This window comes from Setaria viridis, chromosome 2, assembly GCF_005286985.2.
Source record: "Setaria viridis chromosome 2, Setaria_viridis_v4.0, whole genome shotgun sequence".
Classification (NCBI taxonomy): Eukaryota; Viridiplantae; Streptophyta; class Magnoliopsida; order Poales; family Poaceae; genus Setaria; species Setaria viridis.
The window spans coordinates 31349524-31373350 of NC_048264.2; the positions used below are offsets into that span (position 1 = coordinate 31349524).

Genomic DNA, 23827 nt, shown 5'->3' on the forward strand with positions numbered 1-23827 from the left:
CAGATGGTGCCAAACCTTTTGGAGGTACATATGACATTTTGGCCTTTCTTAAACTTGTATATACGAGGTTATTTTTGCCGAAAATGATCACAGTATTTTGTGAATGTTTCTATGACTGTAGTGAATAGGATATGTATTAATTTCAAATTGATAACCAGCTGAAATAGGAAATATCATATGTAACTAGCAAAATCCATCTCAAATGTGTCATACTTGAAACAAATAAATACTGCAAAGTGGCGTGTTGTCTATCAACACAGTTACATCTTCTCATCAAAATTTAACTTCCTAGCGGATAAGGACATTGCGGCATCTTGATGAACACCATGTAAAAGGTCTGTATATCCGCCTTGCATGAAAGGAGCAGACATGGTAGAAGATTGCCCATACACACAGTCTGTGAAGTTTGGCACTGTAGCATTAGTATCTCCTCCATGGATGAGTGGCGCAGCCATGGCTGAATCATTTGCAAATTGCATTGTACTAGTATAACCGCCAATGCTACCGCCACCATGAAGGTCCTGTGTCATGTATAACAAATTGTTTGTTACAATTTGTTGTTAGTAAAAAAATATAAAACTAGAATAATGAGTCTAAGTCATTTACGATCAATTGGTTTGGATCAACAGTTTCATATGTATTCTCTGCGGCATTAATTGGACCATCTCCTGTGAACAAAAATAATTAATATACAAGTTGGACCTTTCCTGGGAACAAAATCAGCAAGGTAGGGTGAATACCTTTCTTCTTAGTACTTTTCTTTTTCTTCTTTGTTGTATTCTTTTCAACTGCACTTTGGAGTCGCTTATTCTTTGGGCCCTTTATGACATGTGGAACTCTAAATGATATTGTACCTTTTAATGTGTATGTAGCGCATTCAGTAGAAACTACAACAACGTCATCGAATTTTTCTTGCAACTTGCTCATAGCAATATCTGCTTCTAAGTCCAACTTATCTAGGCCTTTCTCCAAATTCTCAAGAAGTTCTTTTGACACTGAACATTTCAATGTAATGGATGTAGCCTTTCGTGACATACGTGCAGCACGTGCTTTCAAACTTTCTTCCTCGGTTTTTGGTTTCTCGATATAAAATCCTCTTTTTGCATATTTGGTCCATCTTCCCATTATATATTGCGGCGGCAATTTAAAAACATCATTCACACTGAAAACTTTGAAGGCATGCTTGCACAGTATACCTACATAATAAAAACATAAGTTTCCATTGGTTCAAATTAGAAACTATATTATAATTCAAAATGTGTGCACATACCTATGGATTCATACTTTCTGCAAGAACATGTAACGGACATATTCGCACTGTTGAAAACAGTCGTTGCTCCATGATTAGCATGCATATGTGTAACCATATATGTGAGGATTGACTCATCAACTTGCAACAATTTACAAGAAAATGAAAAATGTTCTTTAAATTCTTCCTCAAACTCCAAATACATCCTCTTTGTATATGATTCAGCCGCAGATTTCAATAGAGGTAAATCTGGACTGTAAGAACTGGGTTCTTTCGGCGTGAGTTAAAATCTGCTTCTAACTCATTTTCACAAAGGCTAGCTGAAACCTTCTCGCATTCTACAAGAAGTTCAGTAAGTCCAAGTTTTCTACGAAATCTTTTCTTGAACACGTTATTCATACCTTCACTTCTTTGAGTTGAATTCATATCAGCTGTAAAAGAGTCACGGTATATAGTAGCCCACTTTTTCCTCAAAGCATATAGGTTTGCCATCCATTGGTTGTTCTCTAGTTTATACTTACTCAACAATTTCTGCCACATCTGAATGAACATCGGCTCTGATCTCTCTTCATACACGTATCTCTTAAATTCAGGTAAAAATGTCTCAGAAAATTTTTTAATTAAGGGTCCTAGATGTTTAGCTGCATTAAGACATATGTGCCACAAACAAAGACGATGACTTGTATTTCTGAATACATAGGCAATTGCTCCTGCCATGGCCGCGTCTTGATCAGTGAAAATTGTTTTGGGATGTTTGCCAGACATAGCTGTTAGGAAGGTCTCAAAGAGCCAAACAAATGATTCAATACTCTCATTAAATATCAATGCTGCCCCAAAAATTATTGTTTGCTTGTGATGGTTCGTTCCCAGGAGTGGAGCAAAAGGCATTTCAAACTTATTAGTCTGAAAGGTGGTGTCAAATGATACGGCGTCACCAAAGCATGCATAGTCCATAATAGACTGACCATCTGCCCAGAAGAAATTAGCTATCCGACCATCTTCCTCGTCTATTTGAGCAGCATAAAAAAATCCAGGATCATCTCTCTGCTTATTCTTCAAGTAATCCAACAATGACTGCGCATCATTGCACTCTAAGTACTTCTTCCGCTCGCGACCGATCTCATTGTTGCTATCCATCTTTGCAAATGGAACTTTGTCAGATCCTCCATAAAATTCTTTCATGAACTCATACACCTGGGCTGGCTTCATCCCGGCTTCTCTTATCTGACCAATCAGCTGCCTGTCTGCATCTGTAACACGACGCTGGGACTTCAGCTTGTGCTTTTTATTAGGACTAGCAAGATAATGATTGTGATCAAGTACAACCTTTTGCACTTTCCAAATCCCCTCTCTGCTGACACTAAACTGAACACGGGCATCACAACCCGTCCTTGTAACATCCTTCTGTGACGACGCATCAGCACAGTGTCCTTCGTTACTGCAAACTATATACTTCTGGCATATAGTTTTATCAACTCGGCGCTTCGTATGGCTCTTTCTAATACTGAATCCGACCTTACCAGCATAGTTATTATACATCTCGTAAGCTTTATCCTCTGAATCGAAAGCCATTCCAACTTCAGGAGCAATCAAAGGCTGTCCATTTTTATCTAATACCTGTTGTACGATGAGAGAAAATTTAAAGCTGTTTAATTACTAGGAATAGATAGTATGATTTTTTAATGCTTATAGTAGTCAAACTGACATCTCATACCGTATCTGATTGTTGTGCCATAGATTCTGGTAACTCAGAAACTGATGTAGACGCGGACTCGATGACAGCAGTGATGTTCCCCTACGTATGTAAAAACAGTTGTTTGAGATGTTCCCGCCCACAAATCTAGCTAGCACAAATAGATCTACAATGTTATAAGGGTACATGGCTTCCCCTGTCTTGCATCAACAGCACCATTGATTAGGGCAGAGTTCGTCGTTTCCATGGTGTCTACGAGAGGATTTGATGGGGAAAAATTCTCCTCACCATCTGAATGATCTCCGAAGGTGGAGTCCCTTTGGCTTGCATGGCTACAAGACATCAGGCAACCGGCGGCAACTCGCACAGCCGGCCGCAGTACGTGTATCGTCGGCGGCGGCGGCGGCGGCGGCGTGACCTGTTTCTACGATCTTTCTCTGTGGATGGAACCAACTCACGAAGCTATCCTATGATTACGGCGCTGACTACGTGGTGATGAGCCGGGCGGTGCAAAACTGAAACCAACTTGCGAGCCCAGCGCTACGTCGTCGTGGACTCGTCCGCTGCGAGCCGAAGACGTGCGAGCCACGCGCTGGGAACGGAGCCGAGCGGACATCCTACTGGACACGCGTCATCAGTAGGAGGCTGGTGCCCACGGGATCCGCGTGCGGGGAGGACGCACTGAATTTTTTTCCATCCGATCCGCTCTGCTAAACCTAGCTCCATCGAGCTGTCTCAGTTTGCCTGAAATGAGGCTAGGCGCAATGCTCAACCCAATATGTTGCGCCACACAGTGCTGTCGTGAGGGAGAAAAAAAATGATGTCTTGCCGACTGTCAGTGTAGTTTGTGGTGGATACCGGTAGTCCGAGAAATTATGTGAATGATCACGGAGAGAGGAGTTACGTTAGTCCCGAAAGAAATAAAGCATGGACGAACCAAGAGGCTGCCCACGCTTTGCTTGCATGGCACACTCTCGCTCAAGCTTGAAACGTCGTCCAACACTCCAACCCAATGCAATGACGGTTTGCATTGGACCAGCCCTAAGGTCTTCTATGCCTCCACTAGCATGTGTAGGGATACGTATGGGCGCCTGTCTGCTACGAAGTAAGTCCTTTTAAGCGAACTAAGCATACAACTGATAAGTTTTTTCTTGCGATGAAACTTGCTCATTAAAGTTCGAATCCTTGACTCAACACTGGTACTCGCAAACAGGATATATGAATACTTGATGTTGCTTAAGTAAATAAATAAGTAAATACTTGATGTTGTTATCTTTTTATGGTTTTTTAGATGTAACTTTGATTGTTATTTTCTACATGAACATAGTTACACCCCTCCGTTTTTACTAGATGTATTTTATTCCACTGTGACAAGATTTTGGCTAACAATTAGTATATCAATTACTACCTGCATTACAAATTATAAATTATTTTAACTTTGATATATACATAATTTTTACTATATGTGTACCAAAACGACTTAGAAGTAAAAAAAACCTTGTAATTTTAAATAGAAGGAATAATATATAACAAATGTGTTAGATTATGAAAGTATTTTTCAAGATAGTTTGATCCGTACGAACTTTTATCTCAAAACAAAAATTTAAAAACTATATCAACGTATATACAAATTTTAAATTTTTGACCGAATCTTCTTGCTCAGAGCGTATATATTTGTGACTGGATGGATGTTATATGGGCCTTTTTCCTTGGATGGGGCTATTGTATTTACCCAAGTGAGGCCTGCTACAAAGAAGAAAGAAGGCCAGCACACGAGAGGTATGGCATAACCATAACTAACTGGGCCGGCCTAATAATAGTTTAATATCGTTGCATCTTCGGCCTTCGGCGTCTGCGTCTCCGTGTAGCCGTGCAGGGGCAGCGACAAACTGATTAGTGTAATGAGTCGAAATTGCCCATGCAGAGCAATTTTAGACCCAATTTTAACTGTGGTAGTCAGGACCCACTATTTTAACTGAAGGAAAACTCTACATAAAAAGGCCAGGCTAGTTTAATAATCTATCTTAGGCCAAAGGTAATTGAAATAAAGGAAAAGAAAAGTTTCCACGAAAGACGCAAGGCAAAAGCCCCCTAAGTAAAGGTTAAAGTTTGCACGCTCAGAAAAAAAGTACAGTTTTTCGGGACTCAAAATCAGATTCCCCGCCATGTGTAAGGAGAATACTGTAGGCAGATGCCAAGTTCAAGGAAAATTCCTTCGAAGGAAAGTGCCAAATGTTTTTATCAGGGAAAAAGATAGCATACAAAAGCAGGGAAGCATCCTAGGCCTTGTATTCTAGCATTGCTGTTAGAGCTTCCTATCTAGTACTATCCCTAACAGCCAGAGTCTCTGAATTCAGATACTTTCAGTTGAATTTCAGATCGCTGACATACAAGTAATCCAGCATAGTTAACCTTTAGTTCATATTCAGATTTCTAGCATAAACATTGCCAAACTTTGGAGGTGAAAGGCAGATAATAAAGATAACATACCGGATGATTGCAAAGAGAGCATAATAATTAACAGACAAAGCCCCTGTTCTTTCACACGCATATGATGATGTCAACCGAGCCCGAGTCGCTCGCTCTAGCGATTTTCGGCCCATGTTGCGAAAGAGAGAGACGACGGTTGCACGCAGTTGCACGCGACGGAAAGGCCCGTCTCGCAATGATGAGTTCTCGTTTTGGCAGATATATATATTCCCTCCCGACAAAAGGCGCCTCCAGCGAGAGCGCTCCGTCGTCAGTGTCAGCTACAAAAGGACAATTAGGGCCTTTGATCCCAGCCTTTGGTAAAACTAATCTACCATGCTTTGGCAACAAAAAGACGGAGGAGGGTGATATCGATGCAAATTGGGCTTTTGTTTGGACCTTGAGAATCCTATGCTTCGTGCGAGTTTGATTCCCATGTGACATCCACGTGTAGACTGTATAGAAGAAAGTTGCTGCGAGCTGTATCATCCGCAGTATGCTGCATTGCTGCTACTCTCAAGTGTAGTGAATAGTGAGTAGTGAAACCTGAGCAGACCCGTTCTGCAGTTCGTTATCTCTGTGTTTGAAATCTGCAGGAATGTCAGTAGCCAGTGCGTTCGAATCAAACTGTGCGCGCAGTGCGTTTCGACTGTCGCTTTCAAATGCACAGCTCAGTCGTAGTCAGTCAGGCGCCAGATCGAGCACTCAGCAATGCTGGAGAGAACGTTCTATGCGGCAGCTCCGCCCTTCTCCGTGCGCATGGCTCCGCTTTTCTGGCAGCACCAGCACGTCTGGCCGGCCGGCCGGCATCGTCGCCAGTGCGCCACCGTGTCCTTTCCCAGCTGCCGAGGCGCCCTGCACCCTCCCTGTTAAAGATGGCGAAAGAACGTGTGCAAAAGAGAGGCGGCACCTTACTCCCTCCCTCCCCCTTTCAGCTCTTTTTCAGTCCCTTTTCCTCATCTGTAGCGGAGCAACATAATTCCTGTTTGGAGTCGGGATTCCTGTCACAGAATTCGTCTCTGGACTCGATACATACAGGGACAAGATATATGATCCCCAGGTTTAGTACAATCCTGAAAATCATGGAGCAATCTGCTAATCCAACAGGCATTGGTGTTTCCTTTGTCTAGTGTAAGTCGTTGTTATTATGCCAGCTCAAACTTAGAGACAGGGGTTATGGTCTTTATGGATGATTCACACTGCCGTGATCGTCAAATAGTATTCTTATCCACCTTTTCAAGCATGCATGCGATGCAAGTATACACATGCTAGTGGAGCCTGTAACAGTGTAATATGCACCTTTTCTTCTTCCCCTCTCTTTCCATAGAACTTTCCCTACATATAACAAGATGCCATGGCCAATGCCCCAACCTACACTGAGCCATACCAAACCTAAGTAGAGCAAGAGCAAGGGTTGCAAGAAGCTGAGCTCAGAGCTAGCTCCATCGCGACCACGTCCATGGAGTTCCTGTCGCAGATGTGGTCGCTGCTGGGCCTTCTCACCATCCTGCAGAACGTCCTCCCCACGCAGCTCCTCTCCCTGCTCCACTCGCTGTGGCAGTCGCTCCAGGACTCGCTCACGCCCTACTCCTACTTCGACGTCCCCGAGTTCCTCGGCTCCGCCGCCGTCGAGCCCAACGCGCTCTACCGCCACGTCCAGCTCTACCTCCACCGCTCCCTCCTCCTCTCCTCCCCTCCTCCGCCCCGCCTCACGCTCTCGCTCCCGCGCTCCGCCGTCGCGGCTTCCGGCGCGTCGGCCACGGCCGCAGCCGCGCCGCCGTCCGTGTCGCTCTCGCCGAACCACTCGGTCGCGGACACCTTCAACGGCCACCGCGCCGTGTGGACGCACCACGCCGACACGCTCCAGGACTCGCTCGAGGAGCGCCGGTCCTTCTCGCTGCGCCTCCCCAAGCGGCACGCCGCGGCGGTGCTCCCGGCGTACCTCGCACACCTCGCCGCCGCGGCGGACCACCTGGAGCGCTCGTCGCGGGCGCGGCGGCTGCACACCAACGCCGCGTCCCCGCGCGTCGCCGCGGCGTGGGCGTCGGTGCCCTTCTGCCACCCGGCCACCTTCGACACGCTCGCGCTCGACCCGGGCCTCAAGGCGCGCCTCCTGGCAGACCTCACGGCGTTTGCCGAGGGAAGGGAGTTCTACCGCCGGACGGGGAGGCCGTGGAAGCGCGGGTACCTCCTGCACGGCCCGCCGGGCTCTGGCAAGTCCTCGCTCATCGCCGCCATGGCGAACCACCTCCGGTACGACGTGTTCGACCTGGAGCTCACCCGCGTCGCCACAAATGCAGACCTCCGCGCGCTCCTCATCCAGACCACCAACCGCTCGCTCATTGTCATCGAGGACATCGACTGCTCCCTCCACCTCACCGGCGACCGCGGCCTGGCCTCCGAGAGGATGCACAAAAGGCGCAAGCTCCACGCCGCCGCCTATGACGACGGCGACGACTCATCCGACTCGGACGACGACGCCGGCGGCAACCACCGTGGGAAGGTGACGCTATCCGGGCTCCTCAACTTCACCGACGGCCTGTGGTCGTGCTGCGGCGAGGAGCGCATCATCGTGTTCACGACGAACCACGTGGACGGCATCGACCCCGCCCTGCTTCGCCCGGGGAGGATGGACGTCCACGTCCGCCTCGACGCGTGCGGCGCGCACGCCATGCGCGAGCTGGTGCAGCGCTACGTCGGCGTCGGCGACCACGAGATGCTCGATGCGGCGGAGGGCTCCATCAGGAGCGGCGCGGAGATGACGCCGGCCGAGGTCGGAGAAGTGCTTCTGAGGAACAGAGACGAGCCGGAGATGGCGGTGACGGAGCTCGCGGCCGAGCTGAAGGCGAGGAGGAACGCGGCTGATGATCTCCAGTGGGAGGACTCGGCGGCGGAGCTCTCTGACGGGTCGCCGACGAAGAAAGGGAGGAAGGGGTTGGGGTGGGAGGGCAAGGTCAGGATATTGGGAAGGCTGAGGAGCCTCACCAAGTCGGACTCCGGCCGGCGATGAGCGTAGTTTGACCGTGTTTGACTTGGTGTTTTAGGCTGATGATCAGGTCCTGGTCGGATTTAGATAGAAGTTCGTGTTTGGTTTGATGTCTGCTGTAATAACTTGTACTAATCTCTGTGATTTGGTAAGTTTATTAAACCACATTATTACGCCTTTTCTGAATCCGAACACTACTCGGCACCGCCTCGATCTATTTACGTGATTTGAACGGTGTACTCGTGTCTCGGCTGCAATTCGCCATGGTCGCCAAGCGATCAGTTGCACCCGTCGGGTGCATGACGGATGACGAGGTCACCTCGTCGGGAATGATCATGGACGCCGCACGGGTCGCCGCCATCTGCGCGAAGATCGAGGAGTATGCCGCTGGGGGAGCACCCATGAGCGGCCGCCGAGTCGCGGCCATCTGCGCCATGTTCGACGACCGCGCCGCCGCTGGGAGAACCCGCAGGAACAAGAGAAGGAAGAAGCTGTGCGTGGACAGCACCCGCAGCTACAAGCAGATAGGGGAGATCGGCAGCGGCAGCTTCGGCGCCGTCGTCAAGGCGCGCCACCGCAGGACAGGCCAGACCGTCGCCATCAAGACATTCCGGCGGCGGGACGGCAAGAAGGCACCCGCCGTCAGCGAGCTGCTCCGGGAGGCCTGCTTCCTGGCGGCCTGCGGCGGCCACCCCCACCTCGCTGGCCTCCACGCCGTCGCGCGCGACCCGCGCACCAAGAGGTACTCCCTCGTCATGGAGTACGTCGGGCCAAGCCTGCGGCGCGCCCTCAAGGACCACCTGCGCGTCCACGGCGGCCCATTCCCGGAGGCCGAGGCGCGCCGGGTCATGGCCCAGCTCCTGGCCGGCGCCGAGGCGATGCACGCGCACCGCATCGTCCACCGCGACATCAAGCCCGGGAACGTCCTCGTCAGCGAGGACGGCGGCGGCGGCGGCGGCGGCGTCGTGAAGATCTGCGACTACGGGCTGGCCATGTCCACCGCGAAGGCCGGTCCGCCGTACGCGCGGGTGGGCACGTCGTGGTACATGGCGCCCGAGGTGCTGACGCGCAGGACGGACTACGACGAGCGCGTCGACCTGTGGTCGCTCGGTTGCGTCATGGCGGAGATGCTCTCCGGCGAGGTGCTGTTCAAGGTGGACGACGACGACGACTACATTCACCAGCTCGACAGGATGTTCGACGTGCTTGGCGCGCCGGGCGTGGACGCGCTGCAGACGTTCGCGCCGCCGTTCGTTGAAGGAAAGCTGCTGCGCCGGCTAGCGCGGCAGCCGCGGTCCAGTCACCAGGGCCGGCTGCGCGAGCTGTTTCCCGGCGAGACGCTGTCGCAGGATGCGTTCGACGTCTTGAAGGGGCTCCTCACGATTAACCCCAAGGAGCGGCTGACGGCCGCCGCGGCGCTCCGGCTCCCTTGGTTCACTGCCGCCGTCGATGCCCCTGCTTCAGAGATAGGTGCCATGGCGTCGTCGACGCAGACGGCGGCATCGACTTTTGTTCGGGTGCTGACCAGTGCTTTGGCATTTCTGAGGAGGATGGCACTGGAACTAATAAGGTTGCCCAGACGTTGCTCAGGCATAATGCGTCGTAAAAGCATTGTTTAGAGAACAAGATCGCTTGTTAAAACAGCGAGCACTGGAACGGGCGGTGATCTGCACAAGGTTTGCTTCAAAGTTCAAACGCCTTATATGAAATTGAACCGGTAAAAAAAAAACGGGTTGAACCAACCAGCTCCATAAGAAAACGAGGAATAAAGGCAGCCATTTGAGGCAGGAGTGGTTTCTTTAGCACGTGTTACAGCCAGTAAAACTGAAAAAGATGACTCCAGATATTAAGAGAAGCTTGGCACCCAGGCGATAACTTCACAGAGCCACTCAAGAGTACCACATTGTAATAGATGTGTATATGTCATGTATTTAGGCTAACTTGATATACTCAGCCAGTAAGTGGTTTTCTTGGGGATGCACCCCAAAACCCAAGTGATTGCATTGTGATAGATGTGCAGATATCACACATACAGCTAGTTTCCCAGCGCCACTTGCTTTGAATTCTGATATATACACATAGTAGTAATTGACCTCTGATTTGCCAGGAGCAATCAAACATGTATGGAGATCGCCAATTTTAATTACTTCCATGTAACTATCAGTTTTCCAATCAAGTACAGATACATGAATGGTGCAAAACCGCAATGAGAAGCGCAAAGTTCCCAATAACAAACTGACAAGTCACTGAGCATGCACGGGAAGGACACCATTATAACTTTCAAATTTTTATCCACACTATTACTGTTTGAGTTATAGGATGTAGGCCATTACAATTTTGAAGTTGTTTGAGATATGCCATTTTCTACGTCTTTAGTGTCGTTGGCCCACGTGCAGACCATTGTATTTTCATATTGCCCTAAATACCCCCTACAACTCCTCCCTCACCCTCACTGGCGTGTGGATCCCACGCGTCATCTTCCTCCTTCCTCTGATTCTTTCCTCTTCCCTGCCCCATGCCGCTCTACGCCGCAAAACCCCACCTCTCAAGATCTCCCCTGCGAGCTCAGCGCTGCTTGGCTTGTTCGTCGTCGGGGCGGACCCACGGGAAGGGAGGAGAGGATGGGGGAGAGGCGGGGCGTGAGGGAAGGTGCTCGCCGGCAGCCATGGAGGAGAGGTGAGATGCTACGAAGCTGGTGGCGGCGTTCGGCTTCAGCGAGCTCAAGAGGCGGTTGAGATCCAGATCTGCGGCTGTGCATGTGCTCCGGCGTGAGCACCAGCTCGGCGTCGATGCCGCCGCCGTCGTCCCAGCCCAGGTACAGCGACGCCGTTAGGGTCGAAGTAGCGCAGCGTGTAGACGACGGGCTTGGCCGTCCATGCCGTGACGTGCGCCCGGATGTCGACGTCCGTGTGCGCCGCCACAGCGCGTCCCACGGCCGCCACCGCCCACCCGTGGCCACGCTCCAGCAGCTCCCCGGTGCGCACCGCCTCCGTGGAGATGGCGTAGATAGTGTTGCCGAAGTACTCGGGCGGCAGCTGCGGCCGGAGGCGAGAGCGGTTGTTGATGGCGGCGCGGCACACGGTGGGCTGGTCCGGCGGCAGGTGCCGCGCGCGGGTGATGCAGCACCACACCAGCGAGCTTAGGGCCTGGAACCTGGTCACGGCCGCCGCTCTCGCCGCGTCCCCGACTGCCAGGAGCTCTTGCCGCGCCCGCTCCTTGAGCGCCGCCAGGGACTCGCCGGAGAAGTGCAGCATGCGCTCGCGCAGCGGCGGTGGGGACAGGCGCTCGATGAGCCCCATGAGGTTGGGGAACGGGATCACCACCGGTTCGGGGACGGAGTCGGGCGACCAACACTCCAGCAGCGGGGGCTGGAAGTCCCAAGAGGCCTCCTTGCTGGCTTGCCGCCGGAAAGGAGGGGGAGGCGTGCGCGCGCGATCCCCGCCCAGACGTTGAGGAAGTCCCAGAAGGCTATGCCATCAGAGAGCGCGTGGTTGTAGGCGAAGGCGACGAAGACGCCGTTAGTGAGTTGGGTCACCTGGACGATGAAGAGGGGCAGGTGGTGGCCGTCGTGGTTGACGGCGCCGCGAGGGGAAAGGACTGGACGAGGCGCGGGACGTCGGACCGGATGGCGTCGGGAGGGATGATGTGTGGGGCCCGCGTGGAGGGGTGTTTGGGGCAATACTGAAGTAGTGTGGTCTGCAGGTGGGCCCAAAAGCGACCCGGACGTAGAAAATGGCATACCTCAGACAACTTCAAAATTGTAATGGTCTGCATTCTATAATTCAAACAGTAGTGATGTGGGTCAAAAACTTGAAAGTTATAATGGCACAGATCAAGATTGCAAGAACCAGAGACGAGAGTGCAGCTTGATTATTAGGATGGGCACTGCTAGTAGAAAATGTAGCACATAGCGATAAGTAAATAGATAAAAGGTCTGATAAGCCAGACCAGATAACATTACCAACAAAAGTACTTGTTATCCTATTTTTCATTGGACGAAATTGTAAAATATATTTGGTTACAGTAATTGAAATGGTGAAACAGCAAACATAGTGTTCCATCTGCTCGCACTCTATATGAAGGAGAAGTGGAGAACAAGTTAGGGCCTGTTTGGATGGGTTAAAAGAAGACTGAAGTTTAGTCCTAGGTGTAATAATGGGCTAAACATGGACTAATCATGGATCAATCAATGCTAACGTGATCTAACTACCAATTAGCCGCTATCTGTGCAATTATTCCATATTTAGCCCTCCTAATTGGCATCCAAATCCCAGGACTAAACTTTAGTCCTGGGATCCAAACAGCCCCTTAACCTATGATACTAGGTCTAGGCTCTAGGCAACTAATTTCAGAGCTATAATCAATGCTTGTGGTTATATGATATTCTTAGTTCTTACTCCCCAGTGATACTCTTTGTACCATCTACACAATATCTTCACGATTGCATCACTTACCAGTTAGCTTCACGATTCAGTGGATCGGCCATTTCAGGGCGCTGTAAAAGATTATATGTGGGGAAGACTTTAAAAAAAATCTATCACAGGAAATTGTGATATTACTGATGTTATTGCTAAGAGTATACTTCATTGCCACAGTTGAATTATAAAGAATAGAATACAAGCTAGCAACTGAAACTCTGAAAATCTATCACTGGAAATTGTGATATTACTGATGTTATTGCTAAGAGTATACTTCCTTGCCAGTTGCCACAGTTGAATTATAAAGAATAGAATACAAGCTAGCAACTGAAACTCTGAAGAAACAATTAGAACTTTGCATTTATGGAAGATCTTTTCCTGAACTGTAGAAACTAAGCACAGACAAGCTTAATCAACTTTTCCAGAGCTTAATTTGAAAGCAGTCTTTCGACCTGGATGCTTTGCGATGCTTTTCATTGTTCATCATACAAGGAAACAGCTCATGAATTTAAATTGAGCATAGAATATCTAATCAACTTTGCTCTTCCCAGTAGCATACCTGAGCATAGACTATCCAAACCAACTTTGTTATTCCTGCCAGCATACCTAACTGTGCTAGTTTTTGTTTGGTTTCAACTTTTGTTTTTGCGAATGGATTCTACGTCTTCTCATTTCCACTACCTGCTATACCAATTAGAATGTTCCATAAGTTTTTTTTTCCAAACCTCAAATCTCAATGGCTCAATTTCATAAGATATTTAATTTCATGATCCACATCACTCCAGAATCTGGACAGAATGCACAGAAAGCTCCCAACAACAAGAACAGCTGATCTGCTTAAGAAGAATTATGGCCATGGACGCAATTCTATTTCTACCAAATTAGGAAATCCGTGTATATCCTCGGGCAAATTTACAATATCTACTGAAGTCGCAAATGCAGTGCATCTAGAAATATTAGAATATGAGTGCTGCCCAAGTTAATGCAGTATTTCTTCAAGATATAGGGGGGAAATCCCCATTGTCACAGTGGGCCATTGAATTCCTTTCACTGATGGTACAGAGCTTAAAATTCATTTAGCTAGCGTTAAAGGTTAAACTACAAGCTGACCATAGCACAGCAGCTGCGAATGCTACAGAACTAAAAACCACTCCACAGGAAAGCAGAACTTAGGACCCAGAGATATACACTAGCAGTAGCTGGCGTCTCGTACCATCAGGATTGGGAGGCGCGATCTCAGGGGAAGGGCGGCAGCCGCAGCACGGCCTGGGTCTCCACCGGATCCGACCGCGAAATCTGCAACGCTCAGAAGACACCCGAGACCAAACCCTAGATCAGCAGCTTAGCACGAGCGAGAGACGCGAAGACGAGCTTTTATGAGCCAGGTAGGTGACGAACCGGGTCGCGAAGGACGGGCTTAGTGTCGTCCGCGGCGGGCCGGAAAGGCGGCTTCCTGCTCTTCGCCGGCGCTCCGGAGAAGGAGCTCCTCCCGGAGCTGTCAGTGGCGGCTGCGGTGGGGCCGGTGCCGGAGCCGCGGGAGAAGCCCTCCGGCACCGTCGAGGGCGTCGCGAAGGCGTAAGGCCTCTCGCTTCCGGCGGACATGACCGCGACGGGGAAGTGGATTGCCGATAGTTTCAGCGGGTCGGGCGCTCGCTTCTGTTCAAAACTTCAGATCAGGAGAATTTCTGCCGTCTTCAGCTGTTCAGCATACAGAAACGGAGCTTCATTGGTCTGGTTTGGTTTCCTGTTTATTTTTAGCACCCGTCACATCGAATATTTAGATACTAATTAGAAGTATTAAACGTAGACTATTTATAAAACCCATTACATAAGTGGAGGCTAAACGGCGAGACGAACCTATTAAGCCTAATTAGTCCATGATTTGATAAGGTGTTGCTTACGGTAAATATTTGCTAATGATGGATTAATTAGGCTTAATAGATTCGTCTCGCCGTTTAACCTCCACTTGTGTAATGGGTTTTGTAAATAGTCTACGTTTAATACTTCTAATTAGTATCTAAATATTCGATGTGACACGTGCTAAAAATAAGTAATAGTAACCAAACGACACCCAAGTCTATCAGCAATTCAGCAGATATGGCAATCTTTAGAGGATACAGAAAATGGTTTTACTTTGGCTTGCTTAAAAACAACCAGCAAACTTCGACTCCATCCTCTTCAGAACAGACTACAGAGGTAGAAAGCTGCTTTTGGTTTGACTGAAAACACCATGAGAAACGATCAAAAAATCGTCAGTAATGCATTCCTCTAGGCTTCGCTGAGCAAATATTGCATTCCTCTTCATTTTAAAAAAATAACTCAATTTTGTAGCTTTCTTTACACAGATTCGACATCATTTGCTCTGCGACCATAAGACTGACACGCTGCAACCTCAGTTTTTTTGCTCTGATCTCTCAAAGAAGACGACTCAGGTTCACATATCCTTCATGATTCCATTACGTTGGTTCAATACCTTACCACAAAACATGATCATGAAAGTATAGATGTGTTACATATTCACAATGGAAACGCCGCTACATAAGCAGCTTTAGTGTTCTGATCCGAATCCAATAAGAATCCAAGTCCCAGTTATTCAGAATTCATCAGATAGTTTTGTCTTTCTAACTCAATGATTCCACTTTATAGGTGTGTAACTTACAACCAGATTTCAACAGAACTCACCGCTTATATCAAAATGCAACATAGACACTAACAGAACACTTGCAGAAACCTCAACTCTCAAGATTTATCAGACCTGGGAGGAGGCTGCGCAGCACCTGGCAGTGGTGGTGACATCAACACAAGATGCTTATACATCCTCCACCAGTTCTCTGACGCTTCATCGACTGTCCGGAAGGTCCAGATGTGTGGCTTGGCCTTCTCCCGCGCGATGAGGATCTCCTCCGCCTCTGCAGCCCGCTTCGTCTTGAGAGCGAGGCAGTCCACAAGGTCACCCCACTTGCCGAAGCAGTTGTCAAACTCCCCATACCGGTAGTAGTTCTGCATCTGGTGGAATGGCGAGTAGCAAAACCACAGAGCATCAAAGCACTTTATGCAGTCCGGCCGCCGCTGCGGCATGCTGCTGGTTGTCTCTGGCTTCTCTTTCGCGTCCATAATCCTATCTGCACAATAAGAATCCAAAAAATTGTAAGAATTATATATATTGGGTTCAAATAGTATTACTACTGCTAGTGGATATGCATCTGATCACAAAGAGGCAAAGAGCTCATAAGTTTTAGTGGGCATCAAGAATGCACAGGCCACATAGCAATGTACAAAGCTGAAAATGCTACAGGAAGCACATCAGAGACTCTATTGCCTTTCGGTGCTAATTAATTCATATAATGAGCAAAGTTAAGTGACTGACATAGAAAAGAAAGAAAATGTGATCTGTTTGTTGTCCAATCAAAATAAACTGGGGCATCAGAAATAGGAAAGTGTTTGATTGGAGACTGCAAACATAAAGTAATTTGACACAGGGTAGCAGAAAAAATGTATGAATTTCAACATAGAAATATTATGCCTTGATCAAGCACCATAGAAAGGTACGTGTCTATATGGCACCTATGCTACCTGATACGGATACGTGGATACGGCATTTTCTTAAACAACATGATACGTGGATACGTTTTAGTATTTTTTAATAAATAAGTAATAATACATATTAAAATTCTGAGAGCATTAGCAGCCAACATTGAAATTATATTGCAATTTCTGTATTGCTCCTTTCGTTTCCAATCAGCAAACAGGCACGGGCATAGGAAAGTCAAGCATCTCCATCACGAGTTCTCAATGTCAAACCTTGCACCCAAAAATCAAATAAGAACGTGTAGGTCTTAAATGAACTTGACAGAGGAATGGAGGATTCGAGAAAAGGGAAGTGTCGAACAAGAACTGCCGAAGCAAAAAAGCTCACCGTAGGTCACCAGCCAACTGCTGAATCTCCACCTTGAGTGTAGCAGAGTCGCGGATCTTCTTCGTGGGCACGTCGAAGCTGGAGAGGATCCTCGGGCGGAGGTACTTCCCCGGTGGGGAGTGGCACTGATGCGTCCTCCGGCGGGCGGCGGTGGCGCTTTGCGTGTAGGCATCGGGGTTTGGTTGGGATGGGGCGGTAGGGCAAGCAGGGGTGACGGGGTGGGGACAGGTGTGTTGTTGGACTGGGCCATATCGCAAAGTTGGCCTGATACGTATCAGCCCAAGTATCTACATTTGTTGTATTTATTTTTATTCCGGATACTTCTCGATACGTATCTACTGCTTCTCGATACATATCTACTGCATATTCACCACGTATCCGATACGGATACGTATCCGATATGGGATACGTCACCTCGCCGATGTATCCGTGTAGTATAGTATGGCACAAAAGAAAGTGAAGGCATGACCCACTGCCAAACTGAATCTGAAGTCTTATTCAGAATGGCATATCAAGCTTCGATTGATTTCATTATGTGTGAAACCCTTTAACTTGAGGAACTATGGAATGCACTAAACAGCTGCAGTGCATGAGAAAATTTGAGTGCTTCCTGGTTCACACTGCCCGTAAAATGCTACTCCCTCCGTTCCCATCCCAACTTTCTTGGAACACTAACATTTATGATACCAAATAAATATCATTAGATTCTTCATTAAATATATTTTCATAGTATATCCATCCGGTGTCATAAGTCTTTGTAATTCTCTCTATAATTTTGGTCACACATAAAATGGTTTGACTCTCCAAGAAAGTTGAAATGACCTATAATTTGGAACGAAGGGAGTGCATATTGACAGGTAAGAAGGCAGCAACGATGATCCGGCTGAAAATAAGATGGAGCATTATTACTCGGCCTATGTAATTAAATTGTATCAACGCTATTTGGCACAATGTGCAAAATATGCCCAGTCAGTTTTAAAGTGTCGAATTGAACTGTCTTGATTTTTAATAGCTGCCCTAGCTATCATCTGGCTAGATTGTGGCCGAGCTACAGCTGAAGTAAAGGCTGATTCCATCACCCACTCCAAATCTCCAGTAGGAAAATTGGGGAAAATAAGCATAGGAGGGAACCGCATGAGCACAAACAGATCTAGACAAGAAGATAAGAGATCTGAGAAGAGGTAGAACATCAAACTAGGCAGCAACCTAGAGAACGGGTTGAACTAATCGAAGCAGCATTTAGGGAGGCCAGGGCCGTCGGCGACAGCAACGACTAGCGTGGTGGCCGCTGCCATCTACGCATTCCCGCAACCGCCGGAGTCTCGTTGTTCAGCGAGTCAGATGGAACCCAGATGAGGAGATTAGCTGGGAGACCGGCAATGGCTTTGGTTATTTGTGGCCGATGTGACGGCATCTACACGGCTTTGGGATCAATTTAGCAGATCAAGGGATGGGATTTACCTGGTTGGAAGCCGGCGGAGGCGGCGTGGTTATCCTCAGTTGATTCGTGCGGAGGCCGGTGGTGGCGGAATGGTTGTCCTCGGCTCGGTTCGCGGCGCACAGGCCGCCGGCGGCGGCGACTGGGTGGGGTTGCAGAAGACGAGAGAAACCGGAACCCGCTCGTGGGCCTGACTTCTCAACCAAGTTGGAGGGAGATGGCTGGGCTCGTCATGGGCCCAATCAGATCAACGGAGCCCTCTTTTTTTTTTTTTGAAAGATTGGAGCCCTCTTATTTCAGTGGATCGAGATGGACCAACATGTGGACCCATTTTTTGTCACTTTTTTGCACTGCACGCGACCTCAGTGGGCCACCATGTGGACCACGTCTCGCTAAAACTCTCCGGTCCCACAAGCAGTCAGACAGCAATCAGACCTTGTTTCAAAAAGATTCCTCGCAAAAATTCCCCAAACCCTCGCGCACAATTTCTGGAACCCTAGCACTCCCACCCTCCTCTCCTTCCCCAATGGACGACCACCAAACCCAGGATCTCGTCAAGGAGCTCGTCCACCGCCTCCTCTCCGCCGCCGAATCCGGTGGTGGCGGCGGCGGCGGAGGAGGAGGAGGCGGGGGTGGGGGGCGCGACGCGGCCGGCGCGCTGCGGTTCGCGCACCGGCTCCTCTCCAGCCGCCTCGCCCCCGCGGTCCTCCCCGACGAGCACGCGCTCGCGGAGTCCATCAAGCGCCGCCTCGCCGCCTCCGGCCGCCCCGACGACGCGCTCGCCTTCGCCGACCTCCACTCCAAGCTCTCCGCCCGGTCGCGCCCGGCCTCCCTGTGGCCGCTCCTCTACCTGCTCGACTCGCTCTCCTCCCACCGCCGCGCCGCCGCCGCCGCCTCGTGCCTCCCCAACCTCCCCACCGCCGCTCCGCCGCGGAATGCCGCCTCGGGGGCGGCTGCGGGCGCCGGGGGAAGGCCGGGCTCGCGGGCGCACGGGGCGCCGCCTGGCGGCGTGGTGCTGGTGTCCAAGGATCCGGACAACATCCGCGAGATCGCGCTGAGGGAGTACACCGAGCTGGTGCTCGACGAGACGGAGGTGTCGGAGGCCGCGCTCGTGCGCGACGTGCTGTACGCGTGCCAGGGCATCGACGGCCGCTACGTGCGCTACGACAAGGCCGGCGATGCCTACGACCTCCCGGACGGCGTCCGCGTGCCGCGATCCACGCGCACCCTCGTCCGCAAGCTGTGCGAGCTCGGCTGGCTGTTCCGCAAGGTGCGGGGCTTCATTTCTGACAACATAAGCCGCTCACCGTCAGATGCTGCCACTGAGGTGGGCACTGTTGCTCAGGCGTTCTGCTCGGCGCTCCAGGAGGAGCTCTCTGATTACTACAAGCTGCTGGCTGTTCTTGAGTCGTATTCAGTGAATCCAATTCCGACGCCTGGATCTGATTCAGGTGTGTCGGGTAATTACCTTTCACTGAGGCGTCTTGCAGTGTGGCTTGCTGAGCCTGCAGTGAGAATGCGCCTAATGGCTGTTCTGGTGGATGGATGCCGGGGATTGAGGGGTGGTGCTATGGCTGGTGCGATCCATGGGCACGCCCAGCATGGGGATCCCATGTTTCAGGAGTTTATGGGGCGATTGCTGCGGCGGGTCTGCTCACCATTGTTTGAAATGGTTCGGAGCTGGGTACTAGAAGGGGAGTTGGAGGATGTGTTTGCAGAGTTCTTCATTGTTGGGCAGCCAGTTAAAGCAGAATCTTTGTGGCGGGAGGGCTACCTTATTCAGTCTGATATGCTTCCAACTTTCATTTCTCCAGTGCTGGCACAACGAATTCTTAGAACTGGCAAGTCAATCAATTTTCTTAGAGTTTGCTGTGATGATAGTGGCTGGGCTGATGCTGCTGCCGAGGCTGCTGCTTATGTTGGCACCACAACATCTCGAGGTGGGCTTGGTTATGGGGAGACAGATGCTTTGGAGGCATTGGTGGTTGAGGCAGCCAAGAGGATTGATAGGCATTTGATGGATGTCATTCATAAGCGGTACCGATTTAAGGACCACTGCCTCGCTATCAAGCGGTACTTGCTTCTCGGGCAGGGTGATTTTGTCCAGTATCTGATGGATGTTGTTGGCCCTGAGTTGTCAGAGCCAGCAAATAGGATTAGCTCCTTCCAATTGGCTGGCTTGCTTGAGACTGCAATCCGAGCATCCAATGCGCAGTATGATGACCGTGATATCTTGGACCGGATAAAGGTAAAGATGATGGATCATGGAGATGGTGATCGTGGTTGGGATGTCTTCTCGTTGGAGTATGATGCTAGGGTGCCCCTAGATACAGTGTTCACAGCTTCAGTTATGAAGATGTATCTTAAGGTTTTCAACTTCTTGTGGAAGCTCAAGCGTGTGGATCACTCCCTGACTGGAGTATGGAAGACAATGAAGCCTAACTGCATTGTTTCTTCTCCATTTTACAAGGAAGGAACGAGCATCAGGGCTCAGTTTGTTTCAGTTCTTCGTAAATGCCAAGTTCTGTTCAATGAGATGAATCACTTTGTTACCAATTTCCAGTACTACATTATGTTTGAGGTCCTGGAGGTTTCATGGGCTCGTTTCTCTGATGAAATGGATGCAGCAAAGGATTTAGATGACCTTCTTTTGGCACATGACAAGTATCTTAACTCGATACTGGAGAAGGCCCTCCTTGGTGAACGATCCCAAGGACTTCTGAGAAATCTTTTTGAATTGTTTGACATCATCTTACAGTTTCGAAGCCATGCTGATCGATGGTTTGAACGGATATATGAGTTGCAGCTAAGGTTAGTTCATTGCAAAATCAGATACTGTACTTTCATCTTTACTTAAACATCTTATCTCATATCTATTGTTTGAATCACTCCAACCTTTCATTTTTAATGCAGGGGCAAGGGTAAACCAAAGTCAAAATCTAAGGAAACAGGTTCATGGCTTGATGGTGGCAGAAAAGCCATGATCCAACTAGCTGGGGAACTTTTCCGGAAAATGGGTGAAGATCTGGATAGCATTGCAAAAGATTATACAGCTTCTCTTGATGCATTTATTACTCAATTGCCGATGCAACAGCATGTTGACTTGAAGTTCCTTCTCTTCCGTCTAGACTTCACTGAGTATTACAGTCGTGTCTCCTCCAGCAAATGAAAATTTGTTCTTAATGTGGAAGAATTGGTAGTTAGATTAGCTTTTTGGTTGGACTTGGGAGATATTCTTTTTTACACCTTATCCCCACTGATTTAACACTTGGTCACTTGATTGGCATGGAGACTCCAATTGCCCTGCACCTCCTGATGAAGGTGATCTGAATATCTTGTTACTGAGGATTCCAATGCTAGAATCTGTGTTGATTTTGTCGCCGTTCTTCTGATGCTTATCTGCTGATGCCACGAGGCTGGAGCTATGCATTCCATACAACTGTAGTGTACAAAATTGATGTAAGTTTGTCTTGGTCTTGATTTTTTTTTTCTTATGGATGTACTTGGTGTAAATTCCATGTATTTGTTTCATTCTGATTCCCTTTTCTTTTTGATAAATTAGATTGCTTTGGAGATTTTCTCCTTACCAGTTTGTATTATTCAGTTTGCAAGAGCGCATGTCTCATTTCGCTTGTTGCTATCCTTTCTTTGATTACTGAAACTTTTTATTGAAGTTAAACTATATCTGGATAGTATGATATGCTAATGCTAAATTGTAAGGGTAACTCTTGATAAGGTAACATCTACATTATTGCTCTTGAAAAGGAGAAGTGCAGAACAAAGGAGATGGATTCACAGTGATTTTGTTTCCCTTGTATAAGATCTTGTTTAGTTGGCCAAATTGGGAGGTGCTAAATTACTGTGCTGGCACTGTAGCACACTGTAGCGTTTCGTTTGTATTTGTGAAATATTGACTAATTAGGCTCAAAAGATTCGTCTCGCAAAGTACAACAAAACTGTACAATTAGTTTTTAATTTCATCTATATTTAGTACTCCATGCATGTACCGTAAATTTGATGTGATGGGGAATCTTCTTTTTGCATAGTGTTAAAGTTGGGAGTTGGGGGTGAAGTAAACAAGGGCTAATTTTTCAATTGGTTTCACTGGTTGAAATAATCTAATGTTGCTATCAAGATATGAAATTAATGGAAGATGTCCAAGTAGGTGAACTGCTGGCAAGATTTAATTGAACGACAGCAGAAAAGAGAGACTTGCAAAATTTGGTGAAAATGTGCTGATGGTTAAGCTTTGTCTCAGACTCAGATGTGTACCATGCACGGCCGCGAAAAAAAAAATGCACGTTGCAAATTGCAATTGAAATCACTCACCACCTGGAAAACAGCAGCATCAACCTGTATGCATCTTTCTTCAGATCAGAGAAGGCTTAACAACACCACACCGTCTTCATGTGTATCATGTGCGCAGGTGTTGGTGGGCTGGACTAGCGTTGGAAGCAAAGATACCAAGAAAACGCCCACGCACGGGGAGTCTGTTTTTCCGCTCTGTTGGATCTGGGCCATGCTTCTCTGGATAAGTCCAAGCTGACTCAGAAAGTTGTCTTCCCTTTGTGTGTGCGAGTGACTCGCTCATCCTTCAACCTTCACGTAATTACGTCTAGTCTTCTTGGGTAAAATACAGCCCACGACGGTCAGCGCACCAGTTCTAGACCATGGGTTGGCAGAACTCCTGCTCATCATCTCTAGTTATTTTTTTGTTTAATAATCTTTTTCGTGTTTTTTTACTAAAGATAAAGATATTTTGGACCCTGGAGCTGGACCTTAGTCGATAGACCATTAGTTAATTAAATTGAACTAATATATGGATCGGTTGGAATTCATGGATCACTCCATGTCCATCCCTGTCAAATTAAACTGCTCTTGTGCAGGAAAAATGCAGAACACAGTGATTGAGTGCTGTCAGTTACATACGAGTTCCGCGTGGATTCGAGGCCTCCTGTTTGGGGTTTGGAAAGTCTGTTCTTCCATTGTGTTCGATGTGGACCATGTTTTCCTCATTTTCTGGATAACGCCTAGCTGACTCAGAAAGGTGTTCTTTCCTCTGCGCCCTCAATCCTCCACGTTCAGTCTTCGGTAAAAGACGGCGCCGCACACGTTCTGGATGTCGTGGTAAAATTCTGCGCTGCAAATCCCAGACGCTCCGCTCCAAGAAATGCACACGTGCACTTGAAAACTCTCAACGAAGTCAGCCGTATTGACGTCCTGTACATGGCTACATGCTTTCTGGCCCTCGTTTACTTCACCCCCAACTCCCAACTTTAGCACTATGCAAAAAGAAGATTCTCCATCACATCAAACTTGCGGTGCATGTATGGAGTACTAAATGTAGACGAAATTAAAAACTAATTGCACAGTTTTGTTGTACTTTGCGAGATGAATCTTTTGAGCCTAATTAGTCAATGTTTGACAATAATTCACAAATACAAACGAAACGCTACAGTGTGCTACAGTGCTGTAGCAGTAATTTGGCACCTCCCAACTTTAGCAGAGCAGAGAAGCGAAACTACTCGTACTCTGTTAAAAAAAAAACAGTGATCCTGTGCCGACTGGCCATAACGGAATGCGTCACCTTTTATAGTTTTTATTATTTTATTTACCTGCACTCCCGTGACCCGGCACGAAGCATCCAGCGGGTTTACG

The 23827-nt window shown here is 48.5% G+C and overlaps 5 protein-coding genes, 1 long non-coding RNA gene and 2 pseudogenes across 9 annotated transcripts; 4 read left to right on the plus strand and 4 right to left on the minus strand.

The window, feature by feature from the left end:
- Positions 1–660: 660 nt before the first annotated feature.
- On the minus strand, positions 661–3272 carry LOC117844268 (protein FAR1-RELATED SEQUENCE 5-like; annotated as a pseudogene).
- Positions 3273–6301: 3029 nt separating this feature from the next.
- Positions 6302–8583, plus strand: LOC117842344 (AAA-ATPase At5g57480-like). The gene has a single exon (XM_072291966.1). The coding sequence runs from the start codon at positions 6871–6873 to the stop codon at positions 8419–8421; it is 1551 nt and encodes a 516-aa protein (XP_072148067.1). The 5' UTR covers positions 6302–6870; the 3' UTR covers positions 8422–8583.
- Positions 8584–8660: 77 nt separating this feature from the next.
- On the plus strand, positions 8661–10016 carry LOC140220079 (putative cyclin-dependent kinase F-2). The gene has a single exon (XM_072291866.1). It carries the CDS (start codon positions 8661–8663, stop codon positions 10014–10016), a length of 1356 nt encoding a protein of 451 aa, XP_072147967.1.
- A 504-nt stretch (positions 10017–10520) lies between these two features.
- On the minus strand, positions 10521–12887 carry LOC117844269 (protein ENHANCED PSEUDOMONAS SUSCEPTIBILITY 1-like; annotated as a pseudogene).
- Positions 12888–13783: 896 nt separating this feature from the next.
- On the minus strand, positions 13784–14551 carry LOC117842343 (uncharacterized). The gene is given in 2 exon segments (XM_034722757.2): positions 13784–14111; positions 14214–14551. Coding segments are annotated over 2 exon segments (285 nt in total). The 5' UTR covers positions 14418–14551; the 3' UTR covers positions 13784–14030.
- Positions 14552–14665: 114 nt separating this feature from the next.
- On the plus strand, positions 14666–16006 carry LOC117842345 (uncharacterized). Its single transcript, XR_004637491.2, has 2 exons — positions 14666–15011; positions 15161–16006. It is a non-coding gene; the product is annotated as an uncharacterized lncRNA (long non-coding RNA).
- LOC117842342 (uncharacterized protein C227.17c) lies at positions 15303–22657 on the minus strand. 4 transcript variants are annotated; one of them, XM_072292241.1, is made up of 4 exons: positions 18193–18405; positions 16732–18096; positions 16509–16616; positions 15303–15937 (listed from the first exon to the last, which is right to left on the minus strand). In XM_072292241.1, the coding sequence occupies exon 4, from the start codon at positions 15927–15929 to the stop codon at positions 15555–15557; it is 375 nt and encodes a 124-aa protein (XP_072148342.1). In that variant the 5' UTR covers positions 15930–15937; positions 16509–16616; positions 16732–18096; positions 18193–18405; the 3' UTR covers positions 15303–15554. The 4 variants fall into 4 exon arrangements, with proteins under 4 accessions (XP_072148342.1, XP_034578644.1, XP_034578646.1 ...); XM_034722753.2 differs by lacking the exon at positions 16509–16616 and having other exon boundaries at positions 18193–18425; XM_034722755.2 differs by lacking the exons at positions 16509–16616; positions 16732–18096; positions 18193–18405 and adding an exon at positions 22499–22657.
- Positions 18633–21809, plus strand: LOC117842341 (gamma-tubulin complex component 3). Its single transcript, XM_034722752.2, has 2 exons — positions 18633–20980; positions 21083–21809. The coding sequence occupies exons 1-2, from the start codon at positions 18696–18698 to the stop codon at positions 21336–21338; spliced, it is 2541 nt and encodes an 846-aa protein (XP_034578643.1). The 5' UTR covers positions 18633–18695; the 3' UTR covers positions 21339–21809.
- Positions 22658–23827: the final 1170 nt, after the last annotated feature.